This window comes from Manacus candei, unplaced genomic scaffold (assembly GCF_025592945.1).
Source record: "Manacus candei isolate 608988 ecotype Guabito, Panama unplaced genomic scaffold, ASM2559294v1 h1tg000047l, whole genome shotgun sequence".
Taxonomy (NCBI): domain Eukaryota; kingdom Metazoa; phylum Chordata; class Aves; order Passeriformes; family Pipridae; genus Manacus; species Manacus candei.
Genome location: NW_026138095.1, coordinates 11,899,939 through 11,921,027, shown reverse-complemented (window position 1 = coordinate 11,921,027; position 21,089 = coordinate 11,899,939). Strand labels below are relative to the sequence as shown.

Below are 21,089 nucleotides of genomic sequence, written 5' to 3'. Positions count from 1 at the left end.
GAGTCCCCACCCCTGGAGGTGTCCAAGGAAGGACTGACTGGCCGTGGCACTCAGTGCTCTGGGCTGGGGGACAAGGTGGGCACAGGGTGAACTCGATGGGCTGGGAGGGCTTTTCCAACCTCAAGGATTGTGGGATTCTGTTAATACCATAAGTGCTGCTTTTCAACACAACTCCATTTTCTCTTTGACTCCTGATAGAATTCACACACGTGGCCATTGCTTTGAGCATAGTAAGGGTCCAGGGAAAGGAAGGGCTGCTCTGAGGAATAAGAAAACAGCTACCGAAATTTTTTCTTTATGTTAAAAGCTGTGCAAAGCGCTTGGAGAAGAGGATGAAGCACAAACTCCCTCTCCTGGAGAAACAGAGCACCGTTGTACTGGAAATAGAACAGCAGGGCTGCTCTGTGGGGCACCTGCCAGACAGCTTTTGTCTTTGCAAAAATCCCAGATGGAAAGGCTGGACAGGCCTTACCATCAGGAGAATGGGGCATGTCCAGACAGCAAATCCCTGCTCATCTGCAGCAGCAGAGCTGAGTGCAGGGCTGTCACTCCGCACATGTAGCTGTGTCAACAGTCCCAAAAGCATAAGCAGGCAGGCTCTGGAGGGCTGGAAGGGGTTGGTATGTGCAGGAAGGAGCTTCTCACACCTGAGGAGTGCTGGCTGGCAAGGCTGTGTGTGGTAAAGTCTGTGATATCTGTGGGGCTGTCTATGCCTGTGCCTGTGCCTGTGGGCGCAGACACCAGAGCTACACTGAAAACCATCAGAGGCAGTGCTTTGTGTGAGCCCAGCACCTCGTTGGACACCAGACTCCTGCTCTGGCTCCCTGGCAGCCATGCCCTGTTGTCCTGACCAAAGCACTTCTGCTCTGTACCGCCTTTTCCTAGACTTGGCCCGTACTCAACATAAGTCAGTTCTCACAGATAGAAAGTCAAGAGGAAAATGAGGGCCAGCAAAATTCAGATGCCTCAATTCCCTCTGTGCCTCCGGGAAAAAATTTGCTTTGCTATCTGACCATGCAGGCAGTTCTGTGCCTTGGCCAGACAGGAGAGAGCAGCTTGTTGGGTGGAGGTGGAAGCAGCCAATGTGGCAGTGCAGGTCATGTTCAATCAGATTATTTGAGAAGAGGGGGAGATCCTGCCTGAGCTTCCAAGAAAAACAGGTTTCTCACCAGGTTCAGAATGGGCTAGCAACCCCCCTACTACAGCACCCTGACAGCTCCGTGATGGACTGATTCCAGGTGATCCATCTTGAGAGGCTGTTGCAACTTTCTGAGAAGAAAGAGCTTCATTGTGAGGCCCTGCAGACATTGTCAGAACCAGTTGATGAGCCCTCCAGTTTGTGAGCATCCCCTTGGGAGGAAGCTGCAGACCCTGGTGAGGTCTCCCCTCAGTCTCCTCCAGGCTGAACAAGCCCAACTCCCTCAGCCAATCCTTGTATGGCTTCCCCTCAAGACCCTTCGTGCTGGCGAATGGTGGGATGTTGTGGCTCCAGCCTGTGCATAATGTAGCTCACAGCTGATCTCCTGGTTCCCTGCACCAGCATCCTGTGTTTCTTTCTTTTTCCCTCTGCACCCAGACTTGAGCTGGAAAAGCAGGAGGGAACTAAGTAAGAAAGGAGGACAGAAGGATTCAGAGACAGAAGGATTCCTGGAACTGCACATCAGAGTGACTTCCTGAAGACATTTGAACCTCATCCCAATTTCAAGGGGTTGGTGGAAACCACCTTGAAATCCAGCCAATTCCTGCTTCCTGAAGAAATGTCAGTGCGACTGAAGCCACCTTTTTGGTGAGATCACAGCACCAACGTGTGACTTGGATGTCAGAACATTTCCAGAGAGGGGGCAGAGCTCCTGGCAGGTGCTGACTGAAGGTGGCACTGGGGAGGGGTTATTTGGGTAGGAGAGATTTGGGTGTCCCTGGAGAACATGTTATCCCCAGGTGAGCAGTGCAGAAGATGCTCCTGGGCCTCCTCTGGGGTCCTCTGCTGCTGCTGCCTTGGAGCCCAGTAAATGCATTGCTGCTGCTGCTACTGCTGCTTTGGTATAAATTTTTCAACTAATAACCGGTAGTACTGAGTAGTTCTGCTGTGTATAAATATCCTCTATGCAGCTGGAGTAGAATGGGCTTTGGAGGACAAGACATGACAGCAGAGGTTGCAGGAAGAGGCACAGGGTTCTTGAGGCTACAAACACCTCAGCAGTGGTCACTGGTCATCAAAGGGATGGGATTTGGGGGTAGGGTAAAACTAGCCTTAAACAAAAAGAACAAAAACAAGCCTCTGGCAGAAGGAAATCACAGATACAGCAATTCAGGTGTAATGTGGGGTTGGTTACAAACCAAGGAAGGATGAGCATGTTTGCAAAGGCGCTCCTCCAGGCAAAGGCTGAGGCTACTGCTTTGTGCTACAACACCCCACACCCTCCTCCACTCTGAAAGCCCCAGAGAGGCAGTGGAAGGTGAGCAGGGCCTCCAGAAAAAGGGGAGCACAAGTATGTCTGTGAGCACTGATTTTTACTGTATGTAACACTTCCGGTGTATGTTAACTTCTAACAGTCATTTGAACTAAGTAAACCTAATTCTTTAGTTCTGTGCTTAATATGTTAATGAAACTACCAATAAATTCATGGATTTGTATAAAAACATGTTTCCTTTCATCTGCAACAAAGTGTTAAGTGTAAGGAATTGGTAGGAATACAAGGAACTTAGTTCCTAACTTGCATGCAACGAATTGGTAGAAATTTGAGGGTGGGAGTGCTGTGATATAAAAAACCAAAACTCTGTGAAGGACACACAGCCAAGGTGTGCAGGTAGTTCTTAGGGTCTAAAAACCCCTGGCCATAGAGCTGGGTCCCTGCCAGTGCTCCAGAGTGAACAAGTGTCTGGGCTTTAAAACCAGAACTTGCCTTTGCTGAAGCCCCCAAGACCCTCTGCCCATCCTGCACAGCCTCAGGTGGCCTCAGGTGCTGCAGACAGGCGGGTGACAGCAGGTCGGGGGCGTAGAGGTCCATGCATGGGTGAGGAATGGCCCTGGTGTGTCCCCAGTTCCCCTCCCCAGTGAGTCTGGGGTGGGCAGAAGCTCTGGGGGAGGTGGCCAGGGATGAGCAGAGGGATCTGGATGGGTGGAGGGTGGCAGTGTGCTTGGGGAGGGGGATGCTGAGCAGGTGTGAGGGGCTGCACCCGCTGGCAGTGGTGGCTCTGGGTGGGTGATGAGGTGCCAGGGCTGCACAAGAGGAGCCTGAGGGGCCCTGAGGACTGGGCTGGGGGTGCTGGTGGTGTGGAGGTGGCACAAGGGTGGGGTGGGGTGGGGTGCAGCAAGGGGTCCTGGGGGTGCTACTGTGAATGTCACAGGATGAGGGAGTGGTGGAATGCACTCCAGTTGTGGCACCGGGCTCTGGGGCTTTTAGTCCCCTCCATGTGCAGGGTTCTGTGATGGGCACATGTAAGTTCCTACTTATGCTGCCACCTCATCCCACCCCACCAGGGCAGAAGGGCTGAGAAACAGGTATTGTTTCCCCATGTCACTGGGGAGAGAAACTGTGCTTTAACCACAGTCTATCTTGACCTGGGAGCTGGTGGAGAGATGCTGTGGATGTGTCAGTGCCTGTTGTGGAGGAAACATTGGATGGAAACACTGAGCTCACATTTTAAAAACCTCATACAGGCATGAAAAATGTTAATTTGACAATTGGAACTTTTTTTTTTTTGCTTTGTATTTCCTCTATTTTTCAGGACTTAAGGCCCAGAGAGAGTGGGACATCACTGGGATCATTCAGCTTGGTATTGAGAGGAAGGAAAATCCCAGAACCCTAAATTCCTTGGGACAACCTGTGTGGGAAAATCACCTACACATGGAAGGCTGAGTATGAACTGACCCAAGGCAACGCGAGGAAAGAGCTTGTCCCATCCCAGTGTGTCTTCCCAGGAGGCTGCTCTGGTGGGGCTGGAGGGCCACTGGCTGGGGCAGAGCTGGGCTGAGCTCTTCTCCATGCAGGATTTGCTACTGGGATTGTTTGGAGATTGGAAGGAGACCTCAGGAGACCCTCTGATCCCTCCCTCTGCCCGCAGCAGGTCCCTGGTCTGGACTCAGCTGCCCCAGAAGCGCTGCTCCAAACTTTGGCACCTGACAGGTATCTTTCCTGCACTTCAGAGCTGTGACTCCCTGGACCACTCACTCTGCTTTTTGCCTTTTACAAGGGGGCACTGGCAGCACAGGTTCCCAGCTGCTCTGCAGGTGCAGCAGCACAGGCAGGCTCTCCTCAGCAGGGCAGGGGAGTGGTCCAGTGCATCACTATTCCTGGAACAATCCTAGGCTGTCTTGTCTCATTCTCTGAGTAACCATGACCTGGCTCAGCCCATGCAGTTTATCACAGCACAGCTGGCTGCAGGATGTGGGTTAAAGCTTAAAAGATGTTCATAGGAACATAGGTTATTTGTTCATCTACATCTTTTCATATTCACTTGAGCCATATCTCAGGACCATTCCAGCTTCAGCCTCCCTGTGCCCCACCTGGGTAGTCCCTCCCTGCACACAGGTGGGCAAATACCTGGGGAATCTTTTCTAATCAAAGGAAAATGTGATGGACCTGGAATAGACGCAGGGGTAGCAGGGGGAAGGAGCCAAGGTCCTCCTAGGGAGAAGGAGCCAAGGTCCCAGCCTGCTCTGCCTGAGGGCAGCAGGAGGTTTGGCTGCGAGCCCAGTGCTGGCAGAAATGCCAAGGGGCTTGGGCAGGGTGCCAACCACTGCCTTTGAAGGGGACCCTGACCAGAGAAGTGGGGTCTGCAGGAGAACAAAGCAAAACCAGAGCCAACAGAAGAAAGAGCCAGCAGAAACAAGAGATTCCGGCTGCTGTGTTCAGGAATCTTCCAGGAGAAACCACAGCTGTGAAAGAAATACTTCTGCCCTTGAAGGACTGTAGCTGTCCCAGGGCATGGAGCTGGCACCAGATGGTGGCAGCTGGGATGGCTGTGGCTGTCCCAGTGGTGAAATCAAACAGCAAACTGCGAGTAGACAGAGTGGCAAGACAAGGGTTTTAATAATGAAAGTGTTGCTGGTAACATAGGTAAGGAAATGTGCTTGCTTACAGGTTTGAAGCTGACAGCATCCCTTTAAATAAGGAAATACATTTGCTGAGAGGAGAAAGTTACCTGGAGAGCCCTGTACAAGGCTGCAGTGGAGCAGCTAACACTACTCTGGGTCAAGTGCTCTGAATATTCTCCACAGACTGGCTTCTAAAAATCTCTCACTTAGAAAAAGAAATTCTTTTTAAAAAAAGGCAACCTGTGATTGTCTATCCTAGCAGTGCCCTGTGACATTTGTACAGTAGAAAAGTGGTGCTTTAAATAGTGACTTGAAAGCTACTGCCATGTGCTTTATACAGCATGCAACAACACCATGGACTGGGGACCCCACCGGGGCTGCAGAGCCACCTCCGACAGCTCCAGCATCCCTGGGGAAGTGCCACGGGAGCCATGGCCAGGCTGGACCTCCTCCCAGTGGCTGCATCTCCGTGTGCTGTCCTTCCAGTAACACAAATATTAAATACACTCAGTCTGTAAATAGTTTAACAATCTTTGTCAGCAACAATATTTACTTAGGCAAAACCAGAATTGCAAAGAACAGACGTGTCCATCACACAGTCTGCAGCAAGTTCTTTGGTGGAAGCGAAGAAGTGAAGCAAAGGCTCCTTCTTGCTAGAGCCTGAGGAAGAATATTGCACAGAGACTCATAGGAGACATGCTGGTGATTCCAAATGGGAGCATCACTGCGGGAGAGCTTCCTTCTCTGCCGGCTTTGGGAGAACGGGCTCCTCCAGGCTCGGTGATTCACAGCTGTTCCCCGGTAGCCTTGCTCCGGACTGGGGGAGCAGTGACACTCGAGTAAACTCGGGAAGAAGGGGATGACTGCTGAGGACTGAGGAATAGGTAGAAGGATGGAGGGTAGATGGCAGAGGAGGGGAGGCAGCACAAGCAGAGGCTCACACAGACCCACAGCCCTGCTCCATGTGCCAGTCACTGAGTGTCCCTGTCTGGCTCCCCTTGCTCCTGGATCAGGTGGGTAATGAAGATCACCCTGACCTGGCTGTGCACAGAACAGCCCCTCCAAAGCCCAGCTGGTTCTTTCATACCATTTGCTCCTACCTTGGACCAAAATACATCACACATGTCTGTGTGTCCCATGGATGTGGCACACAGCCGTTCCACTGGGATGGCACATCCCTGTGATACCTGCACCCGCCTCCTGAACACCTGCCTCCAACCTCCACAGCTCTCTGCTCCAAGGTCACAGCCTGATCCAGTTCAGACTGCAGCCACGATGGCTCCTGAGCTTTTTGCCCCTCAGCACATGCCAAGGTGCCACCATGAACATGGTGGTCTCCATCTCTCACCCCCCTGGAGCAGAGCTGGGCAAGGACTGGGCACTGCGGCTTCAGGGCAGGAGGGAAGCAGGAGCCAAGGCAAGAGACAAGGCTGCGCAGAGCCTCCTGCTCCACAGCCATGGCCTGGGCACAGCCAGGGTGAGGCCAGCAGGGTTGTCTGAAGAGCCTGGATAGAAAGGGAGAGGGAGAGGGAGAGGGAGAGGGAGAGGGAGAGGGAGAGGGTCAGAGAGGAGAGGGTCGGAGAGGAGAGGAGAGGGTCGGAGAGGAGAGGAGAGGGTCGGAGAGGAGAGGAGAGGAGAGGAGAGGAGAGGAGAGGAGAGGAGAGGAGAGGAGAGGAGAGGAGAGGAGAGGAGAGGAGAGGAGAGGAGAGGAGAGGAGAGGAGAGGAGAGGAGAGGAGAGGAGAGGAGAGGAGAGGAGAGGAGAGGAGAGGAGAGGAGAGGAGAGGAGAGGAGAGGAGAGGAGAGGAGAGGAGAGGAGAGGAGAGGAGAGGAGAGGAGAGGAGAGGAGAGGAGAGGAGAGGAGAGGAGAGGAGAGGAGAGGAGAGGAGAGGAGAGGAGAGGAGAGGAGAGGAGAGGAGAGGAGAGGAGAGGAGAGGAGAGGAGAGGAGAGGAGAGGAGAGGAGAGGAGAGGAGAGGAGAGGAGAGGGCAGCATTGGGCTCTTTGCTCTGTGATTTCCTGTTGCCACCCAGGTGAGGTCATCTCCCCATGCAGTCTTGTCATAAGCTGCTCCAGTTCTCATGAGAGTGACTACTAAAACTGGGGGAGAAAGACTAAAGAAAGAAAACTGAAGTTCTTGTCAATCAAAGGAAGTGTTTTTTCAGGCACTGGTGTCCTCTGTTGGGATGTGTCAATGGAGGAAAACCAAAGTATCAGAGTTGTGCTGTCAATTTGCAGTGACGGGAAATTCAAAGAAGTTTATATGCTGGGAAAATGACTCCAGTTTCCCCTGGATGAGGCACGTTAGCCCCGCATGTTTTCCGGCACGACAGAAACACGGCACTGCCTGCTGCAGGCTCACAGCATCCACCCCCAGCACCTCCCTTCACCACTGCTGCAGGTGCAGGTCCATGCTGGTGTTCAGGTTGAGGTCGGTAACATCCAGGAAATCGATGTTGAAGATGCTGGGACCCGCGGGGGTGAGTGACCCGAAGCCGGTGGCAGAGCTGGGGGGGGTGAGGTCCAGCCACTCCATTGTTTCCCATGGAGACTCAGTGAAACTCATTTGTAAACTGGAGCCTTCGGCAGGGGAAGGGGAGAGCTGGGTTTCCATGGGCGAGAGGGGAGTCTGTAAAATCTCCTGGGAGTTGAGCAGTTCATCTGCGGCTTTGCCAGAGAACCCCTCCATCATCCCCTCAAAGTGGGGCTCCTCTGTCCCCATCTTCAGCAGGGCCATGTCGCTGACCCTGCCCAGGGGGCTGTTCAGCAGCACCTCGAGGTGGGCGTCGCTGCTGCCCGGGCAGTGCTCAAAGGGCAGTGGCGTGGGGGGGACCTGCTCGAAGGGGGCTGGGGGCTTGGGGAGAGAGGCACCAGTGCTCCCTGGAGACACTGTTATCTGAGGTACTTTCTGGAGGCAGGACCGATCTTCCTTGGCGGTGGCTGGCATTTCTGTCAACAGATGAGAGGGATTTGAGGTGCCCTGGTAGTGCCCACCACTGCTGGGCACAGGGGTACCACCACAGTCCTCCACCTGGACTCCTGGGCTTCCCCCTGGAGACCTGCTCCCCACTCAATCCCTTTGGCACTGCTCACCCACCCCCTGCCACGGGAAACCTCGCACATTCCTGCTTTCTGACCTTGATCCCCTGGGTTTGGACACAGTCCCTAGGGCATGAGCACTGCTAGCTGTCCCCAAAGGGCTGGGATAGGGCACAGGGGAGGGCACCAGCAGTACTGTACATGGGAGATGGCACTGGCAGCACTGGGAATGGTGGGGGACACTGGGGGCTCAGTGTGGGGAGGGGGCTGGCAGCGCTGAGCACAGGCTGTTGCCCTGCTGCCCCTTCTCTCTGCACAGTCTGCACAGGTGACAGCCAAGCCCAGACCACCCCACCGGGATGACACACACAGGAACAGGTTCTGGGAGGGCTAATATGCCTTTGGATTCAATCTCAGTGGCTGCTGGCACAGGAGGGCTGATGAAAGCTGTGTTCAACTCAGGCAGCTCTGCTGGGGTGCACAGAACGCACCGAGGCTCAGGGACCAATGCTGGCTGGGAGGGGAAGCCCTGGAGGGGAACAGAGAAGCAGTGCATACCTCCACTCTCAATCAGCACGTCCAGGAGCTCATCCATCTGCTGACTTCGTGTCATCTGCTGCAGCAAACAACAAAGAGGAGAGTAGAGGGCATTAGGAGGAGAGTCTCTCCAGCCACAAGCCAGGTAGAAGGCTCTATATCCCCAAAAAGTTGGGTCTGGTCCCCACAAATGGCTTCCTCCCATGCAGGAGAGAGGCCACATCAACATGAGGCTGTCAGTGGTGTTCAGGTGGGCACTGCAGGGACCTGGGACACCACGGTGGATCCAGGGACCAAGGTGCCCTGCTCTGCCACCAACCCTCTGCTCAGCGGACACCACAGCCTGCCCTGTCCCAGGGCCACCAAGACACACTGACATTTTGGCCCTGGCACCTTGCACTGCCACTGCCTGCACTCCCTGCATTGCCCAGGCATCTTCCTCTCCCTGCCTGGAAACTGGCAGGACTTCCTGCACTCCAGCATGAGCCAATTCTCATCACTGCGACAGCACCACTCTGCATTCCTAAAGCCACCATCATTCCTGGCACTGAGGCTGCTGCTAGATTCTCATGGAAGGGGTTCATGGGCGATGGACAGTCCTCCCATGGGAACAGCACTCCAGGATAAGACTCAGGGGGCAGATGGCACAGAGCATTAACAACCCCTGCTGTTAATGGGCTAAGGAGTGAAGGTGAGCTTCCTGGTGACTGGGGAATGCTCAAGGGTCTATTCTTCACACAGCACTGAGCACCCCAAAGAGGAATACACCAGCACCCTGGATGTTTGAGGGGTGTCAGTGTGTGCACAGCAGACACTGTCTTGCCCAGTGTGGTCTCTGACTGCTTCATGGCAGCCAGTCAGCAGCTAACCCTTAAAAAAAGCCCATGCCTCTGAAAACAGGCCTGTTCTACCCAGAGACCCCAGAAGAGGTTGGAACTCCTGTAGCTGAGTCCCACTATCTGCAGAAGGACACCCTGGGCAGCCCCAGCCCTGTAGAAAACAAAAACCATGCAGTTACCTGCTTCACTGCATCCTCATAGGGTGGAGGCTGCTTTACCTCTGACAGGGCTGGGCTTGACTTACAAAAACTTGGGGATGGAATAGAAAACTTTTGACCTGCCTGCGCAGCCATCTGCTGGGGAAATACAGGGAAAGGGAGTCAGTGCACAGGGAGGCACAGAGGGAGGCCCAGCTCTCTCATCCCTGTTAAGGTCAGGCTGGGGCCAGGAAAAATAACTATTTTGTGGGTCAAACAAACAAAATGCCTGGTCTTCCAGCAGGGTAGAGGCAGGTAAACTAACTCCCTCAGCCTGGTTCTGAGTCCCAGGGCCAGGCTGGCCTCTGCTTACTGCTGGAGCATGGGAATGGTGCCCCAGAGCATCCTGGTGCTTGGCCCAGCCAGGGATGTGCAGGGCAAGGGGAAGACAGAGAGGGGCTGTTGGTGGTTGGCTGCACTTGGCCACCGATGTGGCACCTCCCAAGCTGTGTCCCAGCCCCTCTCCATCACTGCCTGTCTGGGGGCATCTCACAGAGCCCAGGCCAGGGAAGATCATGCAACAGAGGGAGACCTTCGCCTGTGCCAAACACCTGCATAAGATTGTCAGCTTTTTGCCAGGCTCCCATTCCAGGAGAGACCTCTTCTGAAGGTCCAGTGCCTGCCAGCTGCTGTCCCCATCACTTCTAGGCCCTTGTGTGTCCTTCCCCACTGCCTTGTCCCATGAGAGCCAACACCAGGGGAAGCAGCATCACCCCTGCAGGTTGGATCCAGGGGTGGATCCAGGGCAGCAGTGAGATCACTCGGCCTGGCCACGCACATCCTGGCCACCCTTCTGTGGAGAGCAGCTGGAAGGAACACCGTCCCTGGCTCTTGAGGAACAGCACTCCAGTGCTGGGCACAGAGTGGTTCTTGCTGAAGAAGGACCCTCACCCTTGGGAGTGTCTTGCAGGCAGCAGAGGAATGCTCAGGATGGTGGTGTCACAGCTGAGATGAGCTGCAGGACACCATGGGACCATCCCCTCCATATGCCCCTTCCTCTCAGGCTGGGAGGGAGAAGCTGGAGATGACCCCACAGTATCACTGCTCCCTCCTCACACTCACTGACCACTGCCCAGCTTTCCAGAGCAGCCCCAATGCCTCTCTGGAATATCATCTCACAGTACTGTGTCCCACTGCCTACTGCTCCCACAGCTCTGCCCCAGTGCTCAGTTCACCTCTACAGCCCCGCTGCTGGGGTCACCCCCTGCATTCCCTGCTCTTTGCCCCCTGCCCACTTCATCCTGCTCATGGCTCAGCTCACCCAAACCTGTGTTCACATCACCCTCTTCACCCCTGAAGCAGCCTCGCCACCTGCCTCACTCCAACCCCACTGCCCTCCATGCCCATCCCACTGGCAGCCCTGTCTCTGCCCCTCCTTGCCCTAAATCACTGCCCATTCTCACCTCACTGGCTGTGCTGGTGCCAACTGCCCATGGCACTGCTGGAGGGTTGGACACGGTGCCGTGCCCATGCTGTGCCGCCGTGCAGGGCTGCCCACAGTGCCTGCACCCTGGGGCACACGGTTGGGATGACCCCGCTCTGGGCTGGGCTGCTCCTCCGCGGCTGTGTGTGCTCAGCCTGGCCCTGCCGTGCCCCTCTCTGAGGCCTGTGTGCTCACCTGGCACCCTGAAGTGGGACAGGCCATGGGAAAGGTAGAGCTCCTCCCTGGGGATCCCCAGGAGGGAGCTGGGGTGAATTGGGCTGTGATCAGAAGAACTTTCTGGTGCTTTTTGTGTTGGCAGTGTGTGCTCCTCCCCAGGCATTCATACCTGTCCAGAGGGCTGAGTGAGGAGTGGTGGATGCTGCAGACCCTGCTGGGCTGGTGGCCTGGTGGGGAGGCACGAGCTCTATCTTGCATACCCCAACTGCAGGCCCTGCTTTAGCTTTCTGACAAAAGGTTTCCCGGGATAACTGCTCTCCTCCAAGCCAGTGGTGAAAATCCCTCACACACTGCTGGGAGCCACAATGGCTTGGCAAGATGCTGGAAAGCCCTGCAACCCTGCAGAGGGGTCTCCCAGGGGTGTAGGAACTGTGCCAGGGCTCTCCCAGGAGCTGAGGGATCCACGCTGGTGCTTCCCTGCTGTGTACAGAGCTGTGCCAGGGCTCCATGGGGCACAAGCAGCTGTGCCAGGACTCCCCCTGAGGGGAGAGGCAGCTGGATTTGGGCTCCTTTAGGGCAGAAGTAGCTCTGCCAATGCTTCCCCAGGGACGAGGGAGCTTTGCCAGGACCCCTCCAGGGGCAGAGGGAGCTGTGTCAGTGCTCAACCAGGGGCAGAGAGAGCTGTGCCAGGGCTCCCCAGGGCAGAAGGTGCTATGCCAGGCCTCCCCAGGGCAGAAGGAGCTGTGCCAGGGCTCCACGGGGCAGAGGATGATCTGCCAGGAGTCTCCCAGGACACAGGGAGCTCTGCCAGTGCTCACCTATCAGCAGAGAGAGCTGTGCTGGGGTCCTCTGGTGAAGAGTGGAGCTGTGCCAGGGCTTCCCTAGGGCAGCAGGAGCTGTTCTAGGGCTCCATGGGGCATGGGAGCTGTGCTGTGGCCCCCCCAGGGCAACTGGGTGCTGAGGCAAGGCTCCCCAAGACATACCCTGCAAAGAACCCTGCAGTGCCATCAGCTTCCAACCCATCCATCTGGGAAACTCTCTTCCTTTCCAGGCAGTGCCACGTGCTGCGACGGCCCCTGGGTGCCCAGCCCAAGTTCCATCAGTCCCGGGCTGACAGGCCAGGCCTGCAGTGGGCTGTGTGTGCCCGAGGGGGGCTGGGTTCACTCTCACACTCACCGGTGCTGTGCGGAGGCAGGAGCTGCCGGTCGGGGACCCGCTGTGCCCGTCCGCGGGCACGGGGGACACCGGGAGCAGGTAGTGGCTGTTGGGGGACGGCGGGAGGCTGATGTGCTGGGGGCTCTTGGCAGCCCCGAGGGGAGAGTGCTGGGGGGAGCACTGCGGGCTCAGGAATGTCGAGGAGGTGATGGTGCTTTGCCCCGCAGGCTCCAAGCAGTGGTTGTTTACAATGTGGGGCACCTGCGGCACCGCACGGTTACCGAGCTTGTCCGAGCTGCCTGCCTGGCCTTTCGAGGTCTTTTGTTTGGATGCAAATGGACAGCTGGACACAGCATTTTCTTGCTTGATGGGGACACTAAAGAAATGCTGAGCAGTCTGCTGCTTCTCCTCAAGGCCATTGCTTCTCTTTCGCTTCTGGAGCTGCATCCGCAGCTCTTCCACCTGCCTCTGCTCTTGCTGCAGCTTCCACGTCAGTTCATTTATGACCTTCTGCTTCTCCACCAGCATCTTGTCTTTCTCTGTGTCAATTCCTTCCAGTTCCAGCTGGATGCTCCCTCCGTTCATGCTGCTCATGAGGCTTTCTTCAGCACTGCCATGAACTGGAGATGGCTGGAGACCGAACTGCGGGGAAGACATGGGCCCATCATTGAACGTGTCTGGCAAAGAGCCGCTCACAGAGAGATCAGAGGAGGCGGGTGAGATGGGTGGGGTGGAGCTGGTGCTGCCAAAGTGGTAGAAGCCATTTGATAACATGCTGGTGGAGGACTGCGACTGGTAACTCGACAGCGTGCTTGTTGGAGTGACTGGGAAGGTGACGGTGGTGATCTCACTGAAGTTTGGCACCGCGTTGCTGCCGCACTCCTGGAAGGGCCGCAGACGCTCCATCAGTGCTGTCTTGGTACCTGACACAGGCAGACCTCGTATTCGGAGCTGCTGCCTCAGCTCTGACACCTAGAAGGAAAGTCACTCCTGATCAGTCTCAGTGGCAGATGAGTCCTTTAGAAACCCAACACTTCTAACAAGAAGGCCCAGATCACAGGCTTGCAGCTCCCAGTGTTAAAGCTCTGCCCTCCCGGGTGCTTCACTGTCTCACCAGTCACCCTGTGCAGGCCTGACCACTGCACATTCTGCAGAACCTCCACCTTTCCGAACAGGAAAACCTTCCTTCTTCCTCCAGGAACTGTGACTACTCTCCAGGAACCAGCAGTGGCCCTTGGACCATGGAGGCAACTCAAGATTCCCTTCCTAGCAGGAGGTTTCTCCATGAGCAGGGGACTTTCACACAGACCAGAAGCCAGCTGACAGCTCAGAGAATCTGATCATACAGCTTGGAGCCACACGCTCCATGTTCAGGCATCTGCACAGGATACAGTCACCTGAGCTGTGGCATTGCTGTGGCCAAACTCATGTTATTTCTACCTCTAACAATGAATGCTGCCCCCAGGTCTCTGCTCCTAGAAGGATTTGACCTTCCCCATGGCTGAGGGTCCATTAGCAAAGTATAAAAGAACTGCTGATGTGTTTCTCCCTTGTGCCCTGTCTTGCCTACATGAGAGATGTTCAAAGCAGTGCATGTAGCAGGAGATACCTGCTCTGCAGAGAGCTGAGCTGGCCTGGCTGCAGGGACCACTGAGTCACTAAGGGGAGGCCACGCTGACCTTCCAGCTGGTCTGTTAGAGTACCCTGATGTTCACGATAAAACCAGAGAAGGTATGGAGACAGGAGCTGCAGGAGCAGCAGCACAGATCATCCTTTAGTCCTTGCCCTTGGCCTCGCCTGCGGCCTCCCCAAGGCAGACCTAAGCTTTGCTGATACACGCACTGGAGCAGTGCAGCCCTTCATGACCTGCAGAGCAGAAAGCCCTCATGTTGAGGTACCACCATGGTGCCCAAGCCCTGCCCCAGTGTGGTGTGCTGTACTCCTGGGCTGCTGAGAGCACAGTGGGTGGGGTGTGCTGACCTGTAACTTGCTCTCTCCCAGCCTGTGGCACTCCACTGCACGCTCAGGCTGTGAGATTCTGCTCCTGCTGTGACAAAGTTTGCACTCACTTTGAGATCATCCAGGTTGGATGGCAGAGGGCCTGGCTTGATAGATGAGACACAAGTCTGGCCTGAAAAGGTGGTTTTCACTGGAGAAAGAGGGGTGTTGTTGACAGAAGTTGATGAAGAATTTGAACTTTTGACCATTTGTTCATTTGATTGCCTGAAATAACAAAGGAGATTTGGGGTAACTTGTTGGTCCCCTCAAGGTCTCTGTGACTAGCATCCCATCCCTATGCTCCCTTAGGAGCTGTCTCCTGTATGAGGCCTATGGATGGCCAGCCCAAGGAAAACCAGGCTGGGCTGTAGGAGGTTGCTGGTCTCCCACCAGCAGGTTGCAGATGCCCCGGCCAGTCCACAAAGCCAGAATGGACAGTCTGTGCTGTTCCCAAGCTTTTATGTTTCACCGGCATGCCTCTACCCCCTTGCTCTGGCACAAATGGGTACTAGGCAGGGGAAAGTTTGGACAGAGATAGGACTAAACCCTGCTGCTGTCACAGTGCCACTCACTTTAGCTGTCCTTGGTGCATCCCGGAGTAGCTGAAGTGCTGTTGCTGCTGCTGCTGCTGCTGCTGCTGGCTGAGGATCTGGAGCTGCAGGAAGAGCTGCTGTTGTTGGAGCAGTCTGGCATACGCAGAATCCATGGGTGGAGGGGATTTCTCTGCCTTCTGGTCTGGAGGGATGTACTGGTGGTACTTGAGTTTCTTCACTTTGGGCTTCGTGTCCTTGGGCTTTTTGTGACGGTTCTTGCTATCAGTGGATGATTTGGACTGTTGGTCAAAAAGGAAAGGAATGAGCTGTGAAAAGAGCTCCTGCCACCCTCCATGGGACCTCAGAGGCCTGAGACAAAACAAGGGCAGCTCCTGTTGGTACTCTGACACTCCAGCTCTAAGAGCTGCTGAACCTGGATGTGGGGGACTCCCTCGGGACTTTGTCCCTTCTCATTTGTGCTGGAGAGCACATGAGATGAAGAATGACCGTCCCTGCCTGGAAGGTATTCCAGTGCTCCTCACATTTCCTCCTGCTCTCAGCCCAGAGGATGTTTCCAGTGCAGGACTCAAGCAATTGCCTCTGCCAAAAGGCATATTGCTGTACCTTGTACCACTACACAGTGAATCAAATTATAGTTTTGGCATAAGGTTTGTCTGCCTGCATTGTTCAAAGCCTTTAAGGCCAAACCCCCAGACCTCTCACACAGGTGGAGTGCAGCATGGGGACACTCCAGGCTGGGATGCAGCCGGAGGCACAGGCATTGATTACCTTCACTGCAGAGGGCACGGGGAGCGTGGGGCTGTCCTGCCCCCCCGTTTGCTTGGGGCTGTCACACTGGCTGCCCTGCCCCGAGGCTGTGTCCGGAGCGTGGCCATCGGCACTGGGGGGATGATCCTGCGAGGGACAGGTGAGAGGGGCTGTAGGGCCGGTGCCAGGGGCTGCCCAGCCTCGACAGGGGTACCTGCTACCCCGTTTCTTCACCCCATGTTGTCCCCAGTCCCCACAGATGCCTCAGTCCGTCCCAGTCCCCTCAGGTCTATCTCAGCCAACTATCCCCACACCCCCAGGCTATCCCAGTCCTTTCCTAGTCCTCTGTCCCCCCAGTTCTTCTTGGTTTCCAAGCCCCCTCCATTTCACCTGACCCTGCCCAATGCTGGTCCCTCAGTGTCCTCCAGACTAGACCAGTCCTCCCAGTTGACCTGGATGACCACAGTCCCTCTGGTCTGCCCCCCCCCCCCCCAGTCTGCCCCGGTTCTTCCCAGCCCCCACAGTCCACCCCAGTCCCACAGTCTGCACTTGTCCACCCTGGTTCCCCATTCCCCCAGTCCCCTCCATTCCTTCCAGTCCTCCCCATTCCTTCAGTTCCCCCCCGGCCCCTCACATTCCCCCGATACCACCCCAGTCCCCCCATTCCCGCCAGTCCCTCGCCCCACCTCTGCCCCGGTGCCTGCAGTGCCCGCTCCGGCCGGCGGAGGGCGCGCCGGCCCCGCGCAGCCCGTGAGGCCCCGGGCGAGCGCCCGGACGGGACCCGGCCCGTCCCCCTCGTGCCCCCCGCTGTGCCCCCGGTCCGGGACCGCCCCCCTACCTGCGGTGTCCCGGCAGCACCGGGGGGCGGCTCTGGGTCCCTGGAGGCAGCGGGCGGCTCTGCGGGCCCCGGGGAGCCGCGGCTTCGGGGCCGCTCCGGGGACAGCCCGTCCGTGCTGCTGTCCTCCTCCTCGAAGGCGAAGGCGTCGGCCGGGCAGGGGAAGCTGCCCTGGGTGCCTGGGGGGCGGAGGGGCGGCGGTCAGAGCCCGCGGGGACTGGGGGCACTGGGGAGGGGTGAGGGGCCTGGGTGAGCCTCGCGGTGCCCCCAGCCCCGGCCGTGGTGCCCGGCGGTCTCGGCCGCGGCTGGGGGAGAGCGGGGGGACACAGCGCCTGGCCCGAGCCATGGACCGGTCACTTGGGGGTGGGAGGGCAGGGGTCTGAGGAGCTGGGCCCATGGACCATTTTCCTTGAGAGAGGAGGGGTCTGAGGAGCTGGAACCACGAACTGTGTCCCTTGGAAGAGGGAGAGAGAAGAGGTCAAAGGAGCTGGGACCATAGACCCTGTTCCGTGGGAGAAAGAGAGAGGAAGGCTCGGAGGAGTCAGGCCCACCAGCACAGGAGGGTTGGTACAGACAGGTGGGACTGGTGCAGGAGGGGCTCTGCCATCCTGCCCCACTGCTGGGCTAAGGCGGGAGATGGGTGTTAGGGTCCCCCGAGCACCCCGGCTGCACACCCACACACGCGTGGGACCCCATCCTCATCAGAAGAACTGAAGCTGAAATCAACCCGGAGCATGACCCATCCCCTCAAGGCACACGAGCCAACATGGGTGGACCTGGCTGCAGATGCACAGAGGCTCCCAGATCCTGCCTCTGTCCACAGGCTTCACCCACAGGACATGGTTCAAACCACTACCTTTGCCTTTCTGACAGCCCTGGGCACTGCTGCTCCCACTGCACAGCTGCTGCACGCTATCTGCTTGTCAGATGGGCAACGGCTCTTGACCCCTAGGTTTTGCTGATAAATAAAGGGCTGGGAAAAAAGAGGTCTCATGTGAGCCTCTGGAGGGCTGCAGGTGGGGGTAGAGGAAGGAGCAGCGTGGCCATGCTCGTAATCTCCTCGTGCTCATGTCTGGCATTTGTCAGGCAGCTTGGCATGCTGATAGCGAGGTGACAAATGGGGAAGTAGGAAGGGCCTGGGGACAAGCTTCCACCTGTCCCTGCTGCTGGTCTAGCAATGTGCACCTTCTCACCGACACGGGCCTCCTGCTCTGACCCCTGCCCCTATCTGAGAGATAAGGGTTATCTCAGCTCCCTGTGGCTGCTGGTGCCTTGGCTCCCTGCCAGAGCTGCTGCCCAGCCACCATATGGGCTAGGGGTATGAGATCAGCCATGTCCAACCTGCTCTCTTCATATGTCCCTGAAAATAGGGCCTGTGCCCTCTCCATCAGAGGCAGCCCTCAAACTGGGTATTCCCTGAGGAACTGCAGCACTGCACGGTCCACCCAGGCTGGGTGGGAGCTGCTTCCCATCCCTGCAGACAGCACGGGTATCCCTCTCGGGAAAAATTACTCCCAGCAAGGAGTAGTGGACTTGTGGATCTGCAAGTCTCCTGCTGGGCTGGCATTTAATAAGTGTGTGTTGAGAAGTGGTGCCAAAGCTGGGACCCCAAGGGACCTGCAGGACACAGCAACAGCCCAGAGCATGACAAGAATGCGCTGCATCCTGCTGCTTGATACCACAGGCCTGTGCCGATGGGGAATGCTTCCCTTATCTGTCCTGCTCTCACCCAGCCCGCCCTGGAGTGTATTGTTTCTCCATCCCGTGTCCCTGCTGTAATCTCAGGCAGGATGGTGTTTGCTCCGGGCTGTTTCTAATGCACTGGGTATTGTCCTCTCCAGCACGCTGGACAAAGTGATGACAAGGACCTGGTAAAAAAGGGTTCTTGTATCACTGCTCAGCTATGCAGGGCTCTGGCGGCCTCCTGTCACTGGGACGGTTGGGCTTTCAGTTGGGGTCTGGCACTTTCTGCTCACCCTGCCGGAGGCGATTAGAGGAACACGTCAGCTGAACTTTCCACTGTGTAAACAGTTGAGATTCCAAGGTTAAAGTAAAATGATTTTAAACCCTGTCATCTTTCTGGTATTGCAAAAACAAAAGGCTTAACATTCAGAAGTGCCAGTGCTCATCTCTGCTCTGTGTTCAGCCCTTCGCCCCAAACTGTGAGCACCACAAGGCGCCCCTGACTCTGAAAACCAGCTTGAGGATCCTTCAGCCTGGGGCTTTCTTCTGCAGAAACCTGAGGGCTGGTATGGTGCTCCTGGTGCAGCTGCATCACCTTCTTCACGTGGCACCCAATGGTACCAAGTATCTTCTTGTTTGTCCCTAATGTGCTGCACATTTCACCGTAAATGGGATGTAACTGGCTTGCAGGACACATTTTTACCCAGCAATGTGATTGAAGGGCATTGCGAAAGGGAGAAATTTAAAACTGAACAAATCATTTTTAAGCCAAACTTTTTGGGTTTAACAGTTTGGTCCCGTAAATCTCTGTTTACCATGAGCTCCTGACAAGGCAGCTGGGTAGAAGCTCTGTTCAAGCTTCAAGTTCACTTGCCCAGCCTCCAAACCTCAGCTCCAGGGGATAAAGTCATGCTCAAACTGCCTCAAATGTTTATAGAGGGGGGGATTTTTTGAAACTTTTTTTTTTCCACTGTTCTCTCCTTCGATAAGTGGCTGGGGAGATTTTACTTCAACTCTCCTTAAAAATTCCTCTTCAGGCAGAGTCCTGGAACATTTCAGCTTCAAAGAGGAGAGTTGTGACATGCTGGAAGGAGAGCAGCTCCAGGGCCAGGCTGGAGGAGCCGCTGTATGGACAGAGCCTGCACTTCACAGCCCCAAAACCAAGAGCAGGAACAGTTGTGGGGCAGGACAGAGTAATATCTGGGCCTGGAATATTTAATGCCATTTATGATGGTTTCTGAGATGAAATGAAAGTCAAAGTGTTTCCTGTTTCAACTCTCATTTTTGGCATCACTCCTGTCACCGAAAGACCCCTCCTGTTCCAGAGTCCTGCCACTGTCCCCAGCTTGCTCTCAGCTCTCAGCTCCAGAACTGACACTTCACATGGGATTATGCCAATGAAAATGATCCCATGAATTGAGGAACCAGGAGCAACAGAACAAGCAGTTTCCAGGGGCAGAGCACCTCTCAGTGCCTCACTGAAGACCTGAGCACCAATTTGGACATGTAGAGATGGCCCCAGGCTTCAAAAATACAGGCTGGTGTCCTGTCACTGCAGGACCCTGCTGGTTTTCCTGCTCCTTTTCTCTCCTTTCAGACCTCCCTATCCTGGCACTGGGCCCTGTGAAATTTGAGTCACCTTTTTGCTCTGTTTCTCCTCCCACACCAGCTTCCCTGTGGGGAAGTAATTGTGGAGGATTCTGCCTCTCTCCTGGGTGGGAGGTGATGGAGGAAAACCAGGCTTGGGCATAAGGTGAGTGCTGGGTACTGGTTGATAGGAGCATCCCCTGCTTTGGGGTGTGGGCTGCTTCTCATATTCCCCAGAAGCCTAGTATCCCAGGGATGCTTCCACAGTCCCCAGCAGCCAAACTCCCCAGGGATGCTTTCACACCCCCAAGATGCAGCATCCTGCTCTGTTAGGCCCTTCATACCACTAGCATCAGTGGTAAAAAAAAGAACCACGGCCTCACTGAACTGGGGCCACTTCACCCCCATTAACTAGGATGTAAGAGCTTGGCAGGGCGCAAGTGGGAGAATCCAGACTGGCCTCACAACCACACCTCTGCACCCAACCACGGCGGAGAAGGGAACATTCTGTCTCCAACTGTAGCATTTCCATGCTCAAAGCCTTGTGGAGAGAAGAGGTGTAAGAAGGAAGGCTCTTTTGTGGGGACGTGGCTGAACAATTGTGCACGTTTCAGTGTCACTGCTCTAACATGAGAGCTCTCTGCTCACAGGCAGGATAAGACAGAGCAGGCTGTGCTGGACTGGGCTCCTTACTGTGAAAATAATGAAATTTAAGCAATAAATGCAGCTCCTAAGTCCAGGTCAGTCACTTCCTGCAGTCACTGTGGTACCTCCTCGTGCCCTCGCCAGCCCCTGCCCTGCTCCACGCGCACACACACAACACACACCTTTCCTTTCACTACCTTTTATGGCCTCTTTCACTGCAGAGTCAACGGAAATAATATTCTTCTCCACCAGCTCCAAAGGACCCGGCCTGAGAGCGATCTTTTCATTGAGGTCATCTGCCAGTCGGGCTCTTTTCAGCTTCATTTGAGTCGACTGAATGGACCCCTCTGCAGCCGAGTCTAAAAGGCCAAAGAAGGCATCAGGACCAGGGGAAACCTCAGCGAGTGCTTCCTTTCATCACAGCCCTGGGGGCTGTGGGCAAAACCTGAGTGTGGCTCAGGGCACAGCAGGAGCTGCTCTGCTGGACTGGATGGGGCTGGTGGGATCTGTGACATGGGTCCTCCTCTGAGCCTTAGGCCCAGCTTCTCCCTTCCCAAACAAGAGCCTCTGTCTACCAGCCTAGATTTGCAAACCCAGCCTACAGCTGGAGCATCCTCTGCAAGGACCAGGAGTGACCCG

At 55.8% G+C, this 21,089-nt stretch overlaps 1 protein-coding gene across 9 annotated transcripts in view; it reads right to left on the bottom strand.

Moving 5' to 3' along the window:
• Positions 1-6,941: 6,941 nt before the first annotated feature.
• The window catches only part of MYOCD (myocardin), a 35,088-nt gene continuing 20,940 nt past the window's right edge, over positions 6,942-21,089 (bottom strand). For 3 of the 9 annotated variants that reach the window (XM_051797479.1, XM_051797483.1, XM_051797475.1), the window contains 9 exons: positions 20,633-20,809; positions 16,539-16,714; positions 15,722-15,847; positions 14,972-15,231; positions 14,471-14,624; positions 12,423-13,373; positions 9,629-9,745; positions 8,632-8,689; positions 6,942-7,983 (listed from right to left, as the gene is read on the bottom strand). In XM_051797479.1, the coding sequence (XP_051653439.1) occupies positions 7,421-7,983; positions 8,632-8,689; positions 9,629-9,745; positions 12,423-13,373; positions 14,471-14,624; positions 14,972-15,231; positions 15,722-15,847; positions 16,539-16,714; positions 20,633-20,809 (2,582 nt within the window). In that variant the 3' untranslated portion in view covers positions 6,942-7,420. The remainder of the gene's footprint in view (positions 7,984-8,631; positions 8,690-9,628; positions 9,746-12,422; positions 13,374-14,470; positions 14,625-14,971; positions 15,232-15,721; positions 15,848-16,538; positions 16,715-20,632; positions 20,810-21,089) is intronic. The other 6 variants (XM_051797477.1, XM_051797476.1, XM_051797478.1 and 3 more) reach the window with 6 other exon arrangements.